The sequence below is a fragment of the Eptatretus burgeri genome, chromosome 10 (genome assembly GCF_056783735.1).
Source record: "Eptatretus burgeri isolate ZD-2024b chromosome 10, Ebu_testis_v1, whole genome shotgun sequence".
NCBI classification, from domain to species: Eukaryota; Metazoa; Chordata; class Myxini; order Myxiniformes; family Myxinidae; genus Eptatretus; species Eptatretus burgeri.
The window spans coordinates 28,891,378-28,910,160 of NC_140970.1; the positions used below are offsets into that span (position 1 = coordinate 28,891,378).

An 18,783-nucleotide genomic window follows, 5' to 3' on the forward strand; every position below is an offset into this window, starting at 1 on the left:
ACCTGGAAGTTATGTAGATAGAGGGGTGTGGGAATGTTGATAAGACTTTTCGGTAGTTTGAGCATTGATGGGTGGTTGTGGACGGAGTGCTGTTGGTCGGGGTCTTGTCAAGGGAGGTTGTGTGGTTGATGTGTGTTTTTAACCAAGCTCATGCCCCCTCCCCTGAGGGGAAGAAAAGGGAAAAAAATAAAATAAATTAATAAACCAAAAAAACAAACACGCAAACAAAAAATTTCTTTCATGAATTGAAAACTTTTTTTTGCATTTTCTTCCTTGGATCTCGTGTCGATGGGTTGGTGTGGTATTCGTGCTGGCATGATGGGCTGAATGACCTCCACCTGTGTTGGATTTCCTTGTTATAAACTGGATGTCCCATCTGGTAGCATTAATTGGTGTATATTAAAGATCCCGTCACCCCAGATCCAAACACTGGCATATGCTTGACGATGCCATTGTGCGGCAAAAGGATCGAGCAGACTTCCACCTCACTCGGACAGTTCGTAGCTCAACAGCCTGGTCTGATCATCGGCTGGTCAAGGTCATTACTGGACTTAATGTGCCCCCGAGAGTTTGCGCCAAGTTGTCATCAAGAGCACCGTGCCTGGATGTGTACAAACTGAAGACTGATGACAACATGGCACCACTGCAACAAAATATCAATGCAGAGTTAGAATCATGAGCATGATACACCTGCCAATGTTGAGATAGAATGCCAGAAGCTGAAGAAAGCAGCATGGAAAGCAACTCTGACTACACTTGGCAAGAAAAGACGCCGGCACAAAGATTGGTTTGACGATAACAACCTGGAAATCCATACAATCCTGTCTGATCTACAGAGCAAACATCTGGAATTGGTGAGTGACAAAGACTACCAGGCCAAGAAGGAAGGCTGTTGGCAGGTAAGATCAGTTGTGCAGACTAGGATCTGACGAATGAAGGACAAGTAGTGTATTTATCCAGCCAAATGTCTACAGGAGGTGGCAAACAATAAGGGCAAACGATAAGGATGTTCGGACAGAGTGTTGTGAATCTGGAAGCCATGAGCACACAACATACAGGTCCTATCGATCAGTTATATCGGTAAGTACATGTTGCCAGTTTGGGTCCCGTCCCTGGTCTAATGGGTAATTAAATGTTCCTGCGCTGTGGAGTTATTTTGATAGTTAGGGTTTTTCTTTTATTTTTCCACCAACATCAACACCGACCACACCGCATCACCCTCACCCTCACCCTCACCTTCACTTCGCTTCCTTCACCTCGATCTGGCCAAAGTCATGGTGGGCGGAGTTCAAGGAAGAGCCGCGCGGTGGCCCTCGACCAATCGGCGTGCAACGAGTGGGGTGACCGTCGCCCGGCCAACCAGATCCCGCGACAGGAAGAAAGGGATCTGCATGACGTCACCCTGCCCCGGGCCAATCAAGGAGCTTGCCGCCGGTTTTGGCCAGTGAGAGAGATGAAGAGCGATTTTGCGTGCCAAAACCAGCCAGTGAGAGAAGGAGGATCGCGAGGAAGCCCCCCCCCGGCCTTTGAAGAGGGGGTATAATTATAGGTGCGGTCTGCACATTTGTTGTTCTGGGTCTGGCGCGGTCTGCACATTCGTCGTCGTTCTGGTCCTGGCAAGAAGTGCGCACACGGGTTCTGGTTCTGGCAAGAAGTGTGGACATCTGCGCGCAGGGCGATTGAGTTCTAAAAGCGTCTGCGTCGGTGCCAGAACGGGTCTTCTCCTGCCAGCCTTCGCCCTGCCGACTTTGTTTGCCTGGATCGTCTGGATCGTGCTGGGTGTCCAGTTCTGCCCTGAGGACCTGGTCCTTGAAGACCGCACGAGGCGGACAGGTCTGAGATAGGCCTCACTAAAGACCATTTGGTCCGATAATTCTGGGTGTGTGCGTGTGTGTGTTCGTGGCGCTAGTCATATCAGTAGTAAATTGTATAAGTGCTTTTTTGCTTGTATATACGTGCATTTATTAATATTCGGTTTAACTCTGCCCTTATGTGCTCCCCTCATTCCCCCATTGTAAATAAACATTCCCATTTGTTAAATGTTTCAGCTCGTTCGTGTCTATTCCTTCATTGACTTAGCGTGCTGCGTGTTGGGAAATTAGCCAGGCCGTTGCCGTTTTAACGGGATATTTGGGACCGACGGATCTCGGCGATCAAACCGCTCGGATCACACGCGGTTCGAGTACGCGAAGCGGCTTGTTCCGTACGGGTGCTGTCGAGGGTGAATTTCCCCGGTAGGTTGGACCACGTGGGTATTTAGGTAAATTGAAATTGGCAATCGACCCTACCCCACGTGGTCTGTCTATTGGCGAACTTCGGTCCAATGACTTATAAGGGACCCGTACTTTTCCGGAGTTTTCCGAAAAGGTACGATCTAAATTCCGGGCGATCGGTCGAGCCGACTCTACTGCTCCATCTAGCAGTCATGCTCGCGGCTGACACCCAGTCCCCACAACAATACCCAGTCCCCACAACAATGAAGCTGTTCATGGCCCAAGCTTCAACAGTGCAGCCGCTGTTCATAGTGCCAATGGAAACTCCTTAGTATCGGAACCAACACTGATAGTACAGAGGTGAGCAGAGAATTTTGAGGAGGTCTTCAATCGCCCATCAGACATCGTCGATGCTGTCAATGATCCATCCATTCCATTGGGACCATAATCTGTGCAGAGCGTCGGTGCTGCCAAAGCAGTCTCCTGGGCTATTGGGCACAATCCCGGGCGAGTCGCCACTCAGGATACTCAAATGGCTCAATCATTCCAGCAAGCTGGTACTCATTTTGCCAACCTCGGAAGGATGACAGGCTGAGTCAACCCCACCTGGTATTAATTCAACAGACGAGCGGGTTTTGATCTCGGGACCCCAGGATCCCAAGCCCACCATCCTAACCATTAAGCCAACACCAGGCATAAAAATGTCAATGTTGAACTGTCAATGATAAACTCCCACAAAGGCCGACACTGGGCAACCTCAGTGTCCCCATTCAACTGGAGGAAGTCAAAATACTATATAAGTGCTGAAGAATGGAAAGGCCCCTGGAGCTGATGGTCTCCCTTCAGAAGTCTTCAAACATGGGGGAAGCCACCTGACAGACAGACTTCACCACTTATGCAACACCATCTGGGAGAGAGAAGTTGTGCCACAGGACTTTAAGGATGCAATGATATAATCCACCTTTACAAAATAAGACATAACCAAACCGACTGCAACAATCACAGAGGCATATCGTTGCTGAGCATCACAGGCAAAATCCTCACGTGAGTGATCATCAATAGAATCAACACTTCCTGAGGAAGTGAACCCTGAAAGTCGTTGTGGCTTTCGAAAGACGATCAGGGCACGGTCAACATGATCTTCGCTGCGTGCCAACTCCAGGAGAAATGTAGGGAGCAGTCCAAGGATCACTACTTGGTCTTTGTGGACCTGACAAAAGCTTTTGACTCGATTTGTCGAACAGGACTGTGAAAACTACTGGCCCATGCCGGATGCCGAGAGAAACTGGGGAAAATCATGAGATAATTTCACGACGACTTGTTGGCCCTTGTTGTGAACGGTGTACAAGAGTCAGCCACCTTCGGTGTCGAGAACTATGTCAAACAGGGATGTGTATTTGTACCTCTGCTTTTCGTTGTTGTGATTTCTGCAATGATGCATGATGCCTATAATGACTGACAAGGGCATGAGCATTAACTATCAGTGTGACGGCGGAATGTTCAACCTACGCTGCCTTAAGGCCAAGACGAAGATTCGGCACATGCTGATCAGGGATCTGTTATATGCTGATGACTGCACTTGGAGCACGCACCGAAGCCAATGCACAGGCCCTGATGGACTGTTTTGCTCATTCGGCAACGAGGTATATGACCTTGCTGTTTCATTTAAGAAAACCGAAGTGATGCTGCAGTCAAAACCCAGAGTGCCATACGCCATACCAACGGCCACTGTCGGATGCAAAGAGCCAATTTTGGTGCCCAAATTCTGCTACCAATGCGGCACAATTTCGAACGACTGCTCTGTTGAAGCCGATATTTATGGCCTGGATAGCAAAGGCGTCATCAGCCTTCGGGCGTCTTGTGGACAGACCGTGGAATATCCGTGACGTACATCTCTCCACCAAAGTGTTAGTCTTCAAAGCCGTCGTATTGATAGTGCTTCTTTACAACTGTGAAACCGTGCCTCCGAGGTAGCAGAATTTGGGCACCGAAATTAGATTTTTGGATTTTTTTTTTGGCACTGAAAGTCCGAATCCGTCCACAAAATTTTGAGATATCATTCACACAAAAAAAACAAACGGACAAACAAGAAAGATGTTGTGAAGAGTGCGACACCTGCAAAATCCCCAAAACAAATTTGACCATAGAAATAATTGGTTGTTGAATTCACTGACCTGATATGCAAATCATCTTCAAATTTCAATTCTATTGGATTAAAATTGACATTTTCAGAAATTAGGCCTATGTTGACATTTTGACATCAAAAATAATAGGTGGTTGAATTCATTGACTCATTATGCAAATCATGTTCAAATTTCAAGTCAATCGGATGAAAATTTAGGGATTTAAGAAATTGCACCTAAGTTGCTGACCTTTGGCCGATGTTGACCTCAAAAATAATTGGTAGTTATATTAAGTGACCTGATATGCAAATCTTCTTCAAATTTAAAGTCAATAGGATGAAAATTTAGGGATTTTAGAAAGTACACCTAAGTTGTTGACGTCAAAAATAATTGGTGGTTGAATTCATTGAGCTAATATGAAAATCCTGTTCAAATTTCAAGTCAATCGGATGAAAATTGACAATTTTAGAAATTCGGCCTGTATTGACCATTTGGCCTATGTTGACTTCACATCGACCGTCGTAGGGATGGCACCTACAATCTCCGAAAGTTTGAGAACGATCGGTTGAGCAGTTTGGGCTGTGGGCTAGCGGACAGAGAAGGAAACAAACAAACAAAAAACAACAAATGGAACAAATCAACATGCACGACATGGCCAAAAGTATGTGGACACCTGCTCGTCCAACATCTCATTCCAAAATCATGGGTATCAATATGGAGTTGGTCCCCCACCCTTTGCTGCTATAACAGCCTCCACTCCTTTGGCGACGTCGGTCGGCACGTGAAATTACTGTACTTCCCCATTGTCTCGGTTTGCTCACCTGCATTTTTTTTCATTTATTTATATTTTCATTTTCGGATGCTTTCCAACGGTTCTGTGATATTTTCCGGTGTGTTGGCTTCAATGTCCATTGGCACATGGAATTTCAGTTTTTTCTGTCATCCGAAAGGTACCAAACATTCATGTCGGTGAGCTGTTAGAATGTGGTTTATATATTGGAGATACATATATGCGTGCGTGCGTGCGTGTGTGTTTTGCCACAATTCCCTTTCTTGAGTTATTGTTGTCTACATTTCCAAGGCAAGATCTTTAAGGATTGTCAAATTTGGTCTTGGCTTTCTCCTCTGTAATTCATCTTTTCTGTTACTTGGTCAATCCAGTGTGATGTGACTGAAGATTTGGGCTCTTTCGAGATGAGACATTTACTGTAAGTGTGAGCACCTCTTCATGTTACATGGTGTCACGCAGTAAACATTTGAGGAGCAGTCCCCATATTTTCAGTTGATATGCCTTTGTGATAAAACCTTAAAGATGAAACGCCTCCAGGAATGCTGAAAATACGGGTTGACCTATTTAGCATTCCCCTCTGAAACCGCCCTGTTCCTGATTTGGAGAAGCCAAGTTCAAATTCCAAGTTTATATTAATATGTATTTGCAATGAATATAAAAAGTGTACTGATGTCCATTAATGTCTGTCCTGGATGTGGTTTGTGTACAAATTTCTCTACGAATCTTGGATCAACGTTTTAATAAAAACAAACAAACAAACAAACAAACAGGCTTGAAAACTTGTCCTCAGGGGATGTTGTATTTGCTAAATCGACAGAGAAATCTCCCTCTGTGTTTGGTCAAGTAAAGAAAACAAACTTGTGGTTATAAGAATGTAGCTTGTTGGGTTTTTCAACAGATGTACTTTATCACCACTTTGACCTGTTGTAGTAATTGTTTTCACATAACGTTTGACATTTGTACTGAGTTTGAGAAAATAATTTTTCTTCATCTTTGTTTATATTTTGATTGTCAAAACAAGTCTCATTACCTGAGCCACCAAAGGTCGACCGAGGTTAAAATGTCTTCACTCTTGCCTGTTTGTCTGGATGTGAGCAGGATATCTCAAAAAGCTATTGACTGATTTGGTGGAAACTTTGTGGACAGGTTGGGTGGGACAAGGATGAATTTATTCGATTTTGGTGAAGATCCGGATCCGGATATGAGAATTTCTTAATTTTAAAGTGGTTCTTCATTGAAAGATGGAGCCAAAAATTATATATTGCATATTTCAAAAAAGTTGTGGACGGATTATGACAAAACTTGGTGGATGAGTTGGGAACGTGACAAGAACAAGCTGATTAGATTTTGGTTAATGTCTGGATCCAGATTTTTGTTTATCATTGGGATACAAAACGTAAACTCTTCAGCTTGGTGGAGGTAGTGCTCTCGCCAGTACATTCTCGTTTTTGTTCTGCATTCCCAAAAGATCTTCAAATAGATTTACATATATAACTAGAAGGCCACTCGGTAGAGCACATACCTCCGCCACGCAATGCCTGATCCACGAGAACATATCGTGCCCAATAGATTTTTGAAAATTAAAAAATTATCATATCCGGATCTGGATTCGGATCTTAACCAAAATCGAATGAATTCGTCCTCGTCAAATACCCAACCTGCCCACTAAATTTCATCTGAATCCATCCACAACTTTTTGAGATACCCTGCACAAAAACAGACAGATGGGTGAAAACATATTGTTGTGGTTACCAGATTCGCAAACCACCATTCAGGTCCCTTAGGTGAGGTATCTCGGTAAGTACATGTGTAGTTAGGCCCGAACCCGTTGTCTAGTGGGAATACATGTCATTTATGCGAGCTGCGACTCTTCAGGATAGCCGTTTTTCTTTTACTATCTTTATTTTGGACCAACCGCCATGATCACAACCACAACATCAACCACCGACCACAACCACCGCTTCACCACAACCGCCACGACCTTCACGCACACCTCACAACCGTAGCATCGCCACCGTTCTTGCCCCGCTGTGGGTACCGGTGTTGGACTCATGCAGAACGCGCGTCGAACAGCGTGTACAAAATCACGGATTTTGTGCTTCAAAAACGGATCAAAAACGACACACGCCCACTTTTTGCCGTCCAATCGGTGAGCGAGGGGCGATTTGGCCCCGCCTCCAGAACGATCGATGTATGCAAATTTGTGGATCAAAAAGCCTTCACGCCCACTTTTTCTCGGGCCAATGGGGAGCGAGGTGAAAGGTCAAAGGGAGGGGGTCAAAGGCGAAGTTACGGGGGGATAAAAGGACCGTGTTCGTCAGTCAGAGGGGGTCGGAGAGTCAGCAGAACGAGAACGAGGAGTCGGAACGAGGGAGTGAGCAGAACGAGAACGAGGAGTCGGTCCGAGAGGGTCACGACTGGATTGTCCGTCCGGTGGGCGACGTGCCGCGATTCGAGTTACGTGGCCGTCGCACGCCGGCGGGCGCGGAATCCGCAACACTGGTGTCAGGTCGTGCGATACAAATTCATCGCCCTCCTCACGGCACTGGTATCGGAGAACAGGAAAACGGGCTCTCCTGTCTCCGGCTAAATTCACGGGAATCGGTCCAGGGGTGAGAGAAGCGACCCCCGATTCCCTCCAAATTACGAGCGAGCAAATTAACCCTTCACGAGAAGCAAGATGGCGTCTCAAGGCGAGCGGGAGCCGGGGGTATTAGAAATGTATATGTGTAATAATGTAGAATCCATGGTCCAGGATGGAATCCCCGAGCAGGAAATGTTGATTGTGCAGGAACACGGACTCGCCCAACTGAACCCAGGGCCCGAGGTGGGTGCGGCAGCGGCCGCGGTGTATGACACCTCCCCCCCCTCTCCACCAAGACCCTTCCCCAACCCCTGCCGAAACGGCTCACTTGAGTGCATCCGACATGGCCCAGCTATTCACCATGCTGGCACAAATGAATGCGGCAATGACAAATGAAATGAAAAACGAAATGAAAGGCATGAACAAACAAATGAACGAAAAGATGGATACAAATACAAATGAAGTGAAAACGACGATGGATGCGAATACACAAACATGAAGGAAGAAACGAAAAAGCTGCGGGGTGAGACGCAGAACATGGGCCGATGCCTGCAGGCGGGCATGAAGGCCGAGAGCAGGGAACTTAAAATGGCGACTCCACGTGTGGGAGCAAACGAGCTGGGTGGGGGTGCAACGGCTGACAGGCCCGCGGTGGAGGCGGGTGAAAAAATAATTCGTGGAACGTGTTGGGCGAGGGTCGTGACGATGACCGAAAGGGAAAAATTAAATGGGGAGACCAAAACGTGTGAGACGAGACACGAGGTGACGACAACAGAAATAATAGTTGAGACAAGGGAGGTAAAGGGTGAAGAGTTGGCAGAGACACGGGAGATGGGAACGATAGAGGGAAGACTACACGATGAAGACGGGGTAAGTGACGCGCACGCACACACGGAGGTAGTGGAGGACAATGGGGTTGAGCTCGCGGAGCGTGTTGGGACCCGGTGCGAGCACCTGGATGGCCTCCTCCAGGAACGAGGGGAGGGAGTATGCCCCCTTGAGGCGAGTCACGACCAGGTGAGTTCGGTCGTGCTTTGCGAGGTTGAGGGGACGAGTGCTGTGGACGGGTGCACGGAGAGCTTGGGGGGTATAGAGGCCCCGGAGACCCTTGTGGGGACACAAATCCCCAGTGTGGTTGTCCCTGTGTGTGTGGTGCAGGGTGTGAGTGCGTCCCCGTGTGTGGCAGCGACCCCGTGTGTGAGTGGTGTGGTAGCGATGGTGCCGGAGTGCGTGCTTCCCAGCACGCCGTGTGTGGATGAGGCACGGAGTGTGAGTGAGGCACCGCGGGTTAGTGCCCCCGCGTGTGTGGGTGAGGCACCGTGTGTGGAAGAGACCGCGTGTTTGAGTGTCGCCGTGTGTATGAGTGAGGTACCGCGGGTGAGTGCCCCCGCATGCGTGAGTGAACGGCCGTGTGCAAGGTCGCTGTGTGCAAGGGAGACCGTGTGTGTGAGAGAGCGGTATGAGAGGGAGATGTTGGTTGGCATGCGGGAGCACGCAGCCGCGTCTCCCCGTGTGAATGTGATGGTGTGGACTGTGTGCGTCGTAACACGCAGGTATGCGTGTGTGGAATGGAGACGGAGACGGCGACAGAGGAGAGAAAGCCGAGTAGCGGCTGTAGTTGTTTCGGGGACCGTGCCGGGTTCGCCCAGCAGTGAGCACGCGGTTCGTGCTGTGCAACGCACGAGACCACCACGTGCTCGCTTGCGAGAGTGAAGTCCCGGTCCGGAAACGCCAGCGGTGGATTTGCCGATCCCGCGGACGGACAAAGTTTAGGCAGGATGACGGATTTGAACCGGACGGGTTCTCCACGCGATCATGTGTGTTAAGCTCCAACGGGCAAAGCACATGTGTTCGCGTGGGGAACCCCTCGAGACGTGGGGCTTGTGTTTTTTTTTTTTGCGCACGGTGACGTCATGGCTGCACGTGTGGTTGGAATCCGGCAGGAGGGGTATCTCTGCCGGATGGTACCGTCCAAGGAGGGACGAGGAACACGTGCAGCTGCATGACGTCACGGGCAGGTGTAAAGTGCGCGAGCTCTGAGTTGCCGCGCAGGTGCTGCGCATGGAAAAAAAAAGAAAAAGCAAGCCTCACTTTCGGGTGTACAGGATTCCTGGGCAAGGGGTGAAAGACCCCCTTACACTGGGCACAGGATGGAAACTAGTTAGGGGGAAGGGTTAGCTTAGTTAGACCGACTTCATGGGGCAGGGGTAAGTCCTCATGGAGTCCGTGGAATGGATTAGTTAGAGGGATTGTTAGTTGAGCTTTAGGTGGGGAAATAAAATAATTAATGGGATTATTTGGAGACATGGACAGACTTATGAATGTGTAGAGTTGACGTAGCTTAGCTACGTAGGTTAAAAGGAACGTGCTACTAGTTTAAGGGACGACGTGGGAGCACGAGTTAGTTAGGGGATGTAGTTAGGAGGATGGCAGAGTTCAGTGGTGTGTGTGTTGAAGAGTTGGAGAGTTGTGAGGTGAGTACATGGTGAGTGAGTGAGGCCAGCTGGTCTGTGTGTATGGAGCGAATGGGGAATGCATGGTGCGATGAGTGATTGGGGGGAGGAGTGACTCGCCCAAGGGACCCCGGGTCAGTGTAGAGTGAGTTAGCTGGGTTAGTCAAATTGAAAATGGAGGTCGTTTTGCTGTTGGTGGGAATGTAGGCTCGAGACCCATTTGGAGGGGTGCAGGAGCCCTGTTGACGGGCTTGGGAGCGTGGCTGCGAAAGGTGAGTATCGCTGAGTGGGTACCCCGGGCACCAGGCTAGTCGGGCGCGGTAGGCCATGGGCCCATGGGGGGCCGGGATAGAGTAGTGGGCACGGGTGCGCCTGCTTGGTGCGGGGGCCCGGGGCGCCATTAGCCGCGTGGGCAGTGTTGTGGGCACGGGTGACCCTCGGAAAGGGGCCCGGGAGGCCGGCCTGCCACGTGTGCGTTTCAGGGGAGGTGCCATGGGGGGCACTCCCTCCTGTTACCGAGCTGGTAGGCTCGGAGGCAGTGTAGTGCCCGGGGGTGCCATAGCGGGAGATTCGGCAGAGGGTCGTGCCTGCCAGAGGGAGCCACGTGTCCCAGCCAGGAGACCGTGTGAGGGCACGGAGAGAAAATTGGGGGGCGAGGCCCGAAATTGTGAGGACACCAACACAGGCGACGGGAATCTGGGTTGTTAGAACCAATAGTTTAAGCGAGAGGCGCTTGTTGAAAGCCCCGGGGTAGTTTAGCAGTTAAATGGTTAGGGTAGATTAGGAGATGTACCCCTCCGCACCATCCATCCCCTCGCTGTCGTTGTGGGCCGCTGGACCCACTTGGTGTTAAGATCGCCGAACTCTGGGGAGGCCATTCTGAGGCTTGAGTTGGGCCTCGACACAGGACGTTAGCTCTCCCTTTAGCCCCTCCGGGGAGGGAACGAGGGGGTTGGGAGTAGGCTAGGTGACAGGATAGGTTAGCCGAACAAGGACGATAAAGGGGGTTAGGGACGATTTATAGTGGGGAAGTAAAAATAAAAACAATAAAAAATAAGTTGGGGCTAAATTGGTTTTTCACAAATTAAGGGAGTGGGTATGTACAGTGACAGGCAAAGGCGATAGGTGGGAGGGAGACAGGTAGGTAGGTCCGAGCCCGCTCTCCAAGTGGCCAGCACCACCGCACTCCCTCCACCAACCTCCACTGAACGGTAAAGCTGGCCAGCTTCATCTGCTGGCTGTGTGCTGCAAGGCCTGTGCCGGCCCACTTTGCCTGCCGGCTGGCTGTTTTTTTTTCTTCAAGGCCTGTGCCGGCCAGTTCATCTGCGGGCTGTGTTTGCCTGCAGCGGCCTTCTTCTGCGGGCTGTGTTTGCCTGCTCACCTTGCCATGCCATGCCCACTGCCCACGTTCACCAGCCCCGCTCAATTTTTGCTTTGCCTCCCCTGTTCATTTCCATGTGCGCCAGGATCCGCAAGGCAACAGTTTGCAAGCTGCAAGAACTGCCCTGTTGGCAGCTACAACACGGGCCTGCAGTGGCGGGCCGTGCACCGTGTTTGTGTCCATGCATCCATTCGTTGTGCTCATTGCGTGTGCCACTTGAGCTGGCACGGAGACTGCGTTTGTGCAGCCCATGCACCGTTGTGGTTCACTGCGTTCAGTTCAAAAGGGAAGGCCTTGGACTGCGTGTGAGCAGCCAGCCACGTTCCCTGTCACCTGCATTGTTTGAGCCAGAGACTGCATGCGGGCAGCCTGGCTCCCTGCTAACTGCTTTCTTTGCAGAGTTCAATGATCCTGGGCCATGGTTTAGTGTAAGATTTGTAAGTTAAGGTAAGATGTACTGTACATATGAGTGCGCCCCCGGCATGTTTGTCTTAGCGCCGGCAATTTTATTTAAGTCGTCCGTGTGAGTGAGTTTGTTTAGATAGTTACGCAGCCCTTAGGTTATTTATTTTGGGGACACGAATACCATGAATGTCGCACTCAGGGATCCGTAGGTAAAATGTACTAGGGGAAAACTACACATGATGGCACACGAAAATTTGATGACTCGGGACGAGTCTGTAAAAAGGGAAGGGGTAGTGTTGTGGTTACCAGATTCGCAAACCACCATTCAGGTCCCTTAGGTGAGGTATCTCGGTAAGTACATGTGTAGTTAGGCCCGAACCCGTTGTCTAGTGGGAATACATGTCATTTATGCGAGCTGCGACTCTTCAGGATAGCCGTTTTTCTTTTACTATCTTTATTTTGGACCAACCGCCATGATCACAACCACAACATCAACCACCGACCACAACCACCGCTTCACCACAACCGCCACGACCTTCACGCACACCTCACAACCGTAGCATCGCCACCGTTCTTGCCCCGCTGTGGGTACCGGTGTTGGACTCATGCAGAACGCGCGTCGAACAGCGTGTACAAAATCACGGATTTTGTGCTTCAAAAACGGATCAAAAACGACACACGCCCACTTTTTGCCGTCCAATCGGTGAGCGAGGGGCGATTTGGCCCCGCCTCCAGAACGATCGATGTATGCAAATTTGTGGATCAAAAAGCCTTCACGCCCACTTTTTCTCGGGCCAATGGGGAGCGAGGTGAAAGGTCAAAGGGAGGGGGTCAAAGGCGAAGTTACGGGGGGATAAAAGGACCGTGTTCGTCAGTCAGAGGGGGTCGGAGAGTCAGCAGAACGAGAACGAGGAGTCGGAACGAGGGAGTGAGCAGAACGAGAACGAGGAGTCGGTCCGAGAGGGTCACGACTGGATTGTCCGTCCGGTGGGCGACGTGCCGCGATTCGAGTTACGTGGCCGTCGCACGCCGGCGGGCGCGGAATCCGCAACAATATCCTCCTTATCCCTTCATTGGCAGAGGTAACTACAAGGGCACTCTGTTGCGCATACCTCCGCCACACAATGCCTGCTCCAAGAGACCATATCAGACCCAATAAGTATATCATTTTTAGCCCTATCTCAATGGTGAAGAATAACTTAAAAATTATTAGATCCGGATCCGGATTCGGATCTTCACCAAAACTGAATCAATTCTTCCTCGTTACCTGTCCACCAAGTTTCATCCGAATCCGTCCACAACTTTTTGAGATGTCGTGCTATGTATTCGTTTTGTCCTTTCTCTCAATGGTGAAGAATCGCTTAAAGAACTAAAAGGGCACTTGGTAGAGTGCATACCTCCACTACGCAATGCCTGTTCCACGAGAACATATCGGTCCCAACACATTTTTGAACAAGAAAAAGAGCAATCAGAGACAGCAAAGTCTCGCCAGGACTTCTTTTGAGTGGTGTATTTTTTATAGGTTTTCAGATAAATCCAATATGGCTGCCAAACCATGTGATCTATGACGTATGTGTGACACTTTTGGTCCTCATGGATAGGCGGTCATATGTGTAAAGTTTCACCTCGATCTGTTCAGCCATTTCAGAGAAGAAGATTTTTGAAGGTTTAAAAAAGAAAATGCAATATGGCTGCTGAATCACGTGACTGATGACATCATCAAAAATATTTGTGGACCATTTTATCCCTAGATGACCCTCAACATTTTTTATACTGATCGGATATAGCGTTCTACACATGTAATCATGACATCAAAACGAAGGCAAGCACCTATGACGTCATAAAAATACCACACTCATTCCCCATGAGGAGTGCTTGGTATGTGCCACCTGTACACCCATGGCTTGGGGAACACTTGTGTGAAGTTTCCCCTCGATCTGTCTCGCCGTTGTGGAGAAGATTTTTATGTTTTAGGGTAAATCCAATATGGCTGCAGACCATGTGACCTATGATGTCACATGTATGAACCTTTTGTTCCTCATGGACAGGCGGTCATATGTGTAAAGTTTCGCCTCGATATGTTCAGCCACTTCAGAGAAATTTTTTGAAGGTTTAAAATTTTTTTTAAACCTAACGGCTGCCAAATCACATGACTGATGACGTCATAATTTTTTTCTCCCTGTGGACCATTTTATCCCGAGATGACCTTCAAAGATTTTCATACTGATTGGATGTGGCGTTCTATATATGCAATTATGACATCATAACAAGGGCACCTATGATGTCACACGAAAATCACACTCATTCCCAATGATGAGTACTTGATATGTGCCAAGTTTCAATTTTTTCCTTGGTGCGATCTCAGAAATACAGAGGTTCAAAGTTTTTCCAATATGGCTGCCACACCTCGTCACCTATGACGTCATAATTATCATTGAAACATTCTACATGAGGAGTCGCACCATGCACCAATGGTGAAAATTTCGTCTCGATCCCAAAAGCAGTTGCGGAGAAAAGCACAAAAGTTCTGTGCGGACAGACAGACAAACAGACAAGCCGGGAGGCGGACATGGGTGGTCGATCAAGTCGAATTTAGTCGTTTTTCAGCCGTTACTAGCCAACAAAAGCGTCCATAGCAACGGTTCTTTCTCACACATAACTTGGACATACCATGAACCTACCATACCAGTTTCATGTATATCTGACTCATCGTCTCTGAGATATAACGAACTTCGTTTTTTTTATTTTTTTTGGCCAGGGTTCATTCAAAGTCTATCTTCTCCGACAGTTTTCATGGGAGCAGGCTGAATTTTTTTGTCAAGGAGGCTGAATGTGTTGCTCACAAACGATCATAGTTTGATTTTTGAATTTCGAGATTTTTTTTTTTTAGATTTTTTTGAAAATTTCAAATGCGAGGAAACCGAGGGGCCCATAGCAACGGTTCTCAAACGCGCACAACTAGGTCATGGTATGAACCTACCACCAGAGTTTCATCAAAATCGGCCTATGATTAACGGAGTACTGGCCTGGACAGACAAACAGACAGACAGACATAACGACGGAAAACCTGACAATAAGGGTAGATAGATCGACTACCCAACAAACAAACAAACGGACTCAAATGCAATACCCTCTCCTTTGGCGAGGTAAATATCGTGCTATATATCGTTTTTAGCCTTATCTCTCAATGCTGAAGAATCACTTTAAAAATTCTCGTACTTGGATTTGGATCCAGATCTTCACCAAAATCTAATCAGTTCGTCCTTGTCCGAACACTGAACACACCGAACCTGTCCACAAAATTTCATTCGGATCCGTCCACAACTTTTTTGCGATATCCTGCACACGAACAAACAAACAAATGAAATTGCTCGTTGAGCAAGGAATTGCCGGAATAACTTTGTCATATCTCTATGATCTCTGAAAAAACAAAAACCTGGAAATCAATTTGGTTCTTATAAGTCAATAGTGCTACTGTTTCATGAGTTATAGCACTTAGTTTGGTCATGATCATAACTTGTAAGTGAATCGGACTTGAAATGGCGTTTTTATCGCATTTTGAAAGTTTTGACCCGACTCCCCTGACATTCGACCCCCGACCGCTAAGAAGGGTGTTGGTGTGACGCCCAAATAAGACATATGGTTGGATGCAGTATTGGAAGATGCACATTTTGGATTTGGTTTGAAGTCGATACGACCATTTTAGCGGACATTATTGTGAAAATAAGAATTTCAGTTTTTCGGTGACCTTGACCTTGACCTTTGACCTCGATTTACCAAAAACGACAAGTGTCTAAGTTGGACCATGGCCAACATCTGTACCCAGTTTGGTCATGATCGCTGAAACGGTGTGGCTGCTACAGGGTAAACAAACACACAAACAAACAGACAGACAGAAAGGGGTGAAAACATAACCTCCTTCCACCTTCGGTGACAGGTAATTATCTATGAAGTACAAAAACTAAAACCAATGCTTTTCTGAGAATGTGAATATGAATGATAAAACTTGTGCTTGTCATGGAACATCAAATGGTCAATTTGTAATTCAGGTGTTTGGGATAAAAGGTGGTGTTAAATTTTATCGATGTGCAGTGCCCGGTATATGTAGTTTAGTGCGTGCATGTGATGAGTTATATTGTGTCAACATCGATTTAATAATTGCAAAGCAGTATCCCAAAGAGTGGAAAGTAAACACCAAAATAGGAAACGTCTCAACAGGTATTGAATGTTAAAGAACGGAAAATGAGGGAGAATCGTAACACAGAATGGTTGGTTCAGACATTTCTGATTATATGGACATAGACTGTTTGATGAGGTAGAAACCACTTCAATAACACAATGAATTTGAATTTCTTTCCATGTATTTCTTCGATACAATAATATTCTTGTGTACGTGGACAGTCGAAGCAATCGTGCTCACATAAATTAATCTGGGGAAACATAAAGATAAGCAACTGCTTGTTAAGATTTGGTCCCTTTGTGAAGTTGTAACAAGTTAACAATATAAAACAAACTATACAAGAGAATAGACGGAATAATACAGAAGACTAGAATGGTACTCGATAAAGCACAAACCTCTGCCATGCTGAACAGTTTATGTTTGTATCCCGCTGATAGGCTGGATCTGCATCCAGACCTTAACCAAAATCGAATTGGCTTGTTCTTTTTCACCTACCCAACTCATCTACCAAGTTTTGTCTGAATCCATACAAAAAAATGGGATATTATGCCATACGCGTACATCGTTTTGGCCCTTTCTTTCATTGGTGAAGAATCACTTGAAAAATTCTCGTATCCAGATCCAGATCTTCACCAAAATCGTCTCAATTCTTCCTTGTCACGCACCCAACCTGTTTACCATGTTTTGTTTGAATTTGTCCCTAACTTTTTGAGATGTCCTGCTCGAAGACAGACAAACATGGGTGAAAACATAACCTCCATTCACCTCTGGTGGTGGAGGTAACAAAACTTAAAAAAAACAAAAAAACATTTACGTTACAGATAGTTGGTGGAGGGAGAGGGTGGCCATCAGGAGGGTTCGAGTACAACAAACCTGAGCCATGATGTGGAGAGGAAAGAAAGAAGAGTACTGTAGAATGAAATGAAAAGGGGGTCCGTCACATCCACATGGTTAATCACAAGTCCAAGTATATTGGAAAAAAACATAAGACAATAAGCATTGAGTGCATGATGTAATTGCAATCTTTACAGCCAACATGTCTGCCTCCACACAAATGACTGTGAGAGACACCAAATTGTATGTAAGCCATAAGGATGTAAAGTGCAATAACTCCATGATCAGCGATCCTATAATTGCTTACTTCCCACACACAGTTAACTTTTCTCTTCCTTTCATAATTGTACTCTGATCTTTGTCTGCATCTTTTTGCAGGCAAAATGTTTAAAGTTTGTTTTTGCATCTTTGTTTCAGAAATGTCTGACATGGCCCTTGCATTGGGCTAGTACCTTTCCGGCTTTGCCTGGCGAGGATAGTTGCCCGGCCTGCAGCTGCAGCTGGGCTTCTAGCCGTGGCCAGGCCCTAGCCGTGGCCAGGCCCTAGCCGTGGTGGGACCACCGCTGAGCTTTGCACCACGGCTTGACCCATCACTGCATTTGGTTGAGAGTCTTGGTGCAACTTGAACCTCGGAGGCCGTGACCGGTTTTCCCAAGTGGCAGTGACCGGTCTTCAGGCTGAATTTTGAGAAGCAGAATGCCTTCTGGACGTGCAGGCAGCTTAAAGGAGCAAGAAGTAGCAGAATTATTCCAGCACGAAGACCCTGACAATATCTTTGGGGATCTCAAGGAGATCGGTCATGGCAGTTTTGGTGCAGTATATTTTGTAAGTACAGTTCAGCACATTGTAAGCTTTGCGATTTAGGAATGCTGTGTGACTGGGTGATTCACACAAATAATATGTAAAAATTGAATGAAACTTACCTTTTGTTTTTTTTCTGCAAGTCATAAACTATACTGTTCAGCAAGCATTTGTGTTTTGGTTTTTTATCTGTTTCCTTTGAGCAGACCAAAACTTGGTGAAATGAGTTTCCTGCTGTTGAGGTTACCTCAGTCTCATAGAGGTTTGAGGTCATTTTGGCTGTGATGTTAATCCAGAAAATCCAACTGCCGCCTTTGGGGGAGTGTGGGTGGGGAGGCGGGAGGTAAAGCACAGTGGGTGGGGTAAAGCACGGTGTGGTTGGGGTAAGGCAGGAGGGGTGGAGGAGAGTACTTGCTCCAGCAAGCTGTCCAGTTATGGATATGATTAATATATTACGGTACAGGTGTTATGAAGAGCCCTGTCGTGGGACAATTTATGAAATTATGATCATTGTTATTATTATTTTTTTTTTATCCTTAAATTTTGTGCACTTATTTTTTTACATTTGTGGTGAGCTGACAATAGATCTGTAAAGTGTGAACTGACTCCTTTTAATGTAACATTGTAATAATGCACTTTTCCTCGTTTTATCAATAGTACTAATCAATAATTGTGTGCTGTACTCTCCAGGCTAGAGACCTGCGTAATAACGAAGTGGTGGCAATCAAGAAAATGTCTTTCTCTGGCAAACAAGCGCACGACGTAAGAAACCCTGACGTCTTTGTGACATGGCTGTTACTTCTTATTGCCGCAGTAACGGTAAAGGCAAAATTGAGGAAACCAAGGTCATGTCTGCACAGGCTATCCAAAGTAGTTAATAGATGTTTGGCCTGTCAAATCGGTGTCACATCCTTATTCAAATGCTCCATTGTCACAGAGGCAAACAAAGTCCTACCGTGAACTCTTCATAGGCTTCTTCCGATAAAGAGCAAATGGAAGATGGATGGTTGTAGGGGTTG

General features: G+C 47.2%; 1 protein-coding gene across 1 annotated transcript in view; it reads left to right on the plus strand.

The window, feature by feature from the left end:
• The window catches only part of LOC147018186 (serine/threonine-protein kinase TAO1-like), a 93,987-nt gene that overhangs the window by 4,001 nt on the left and 71,203 nt on the right, over window positions 1–18,783 (plus strand). Inside the window, exons 2-3 of the mRNA XM_085897624.1 lie at window positions 17,381–17,788; window positions 18,455–18,526. Coding sequence (XP_085753750.1) covers window positions 17,660–17,788; window positions 18,455–18,526 — 201 coding nt within the window. The 5' untranslated portion in view covers window positions 17,381–17,659. The remainder of the gene's footprint in view (window positions 1–17,380; window positions 17,789–18,454; window positions 18,527–18,783) is intronic.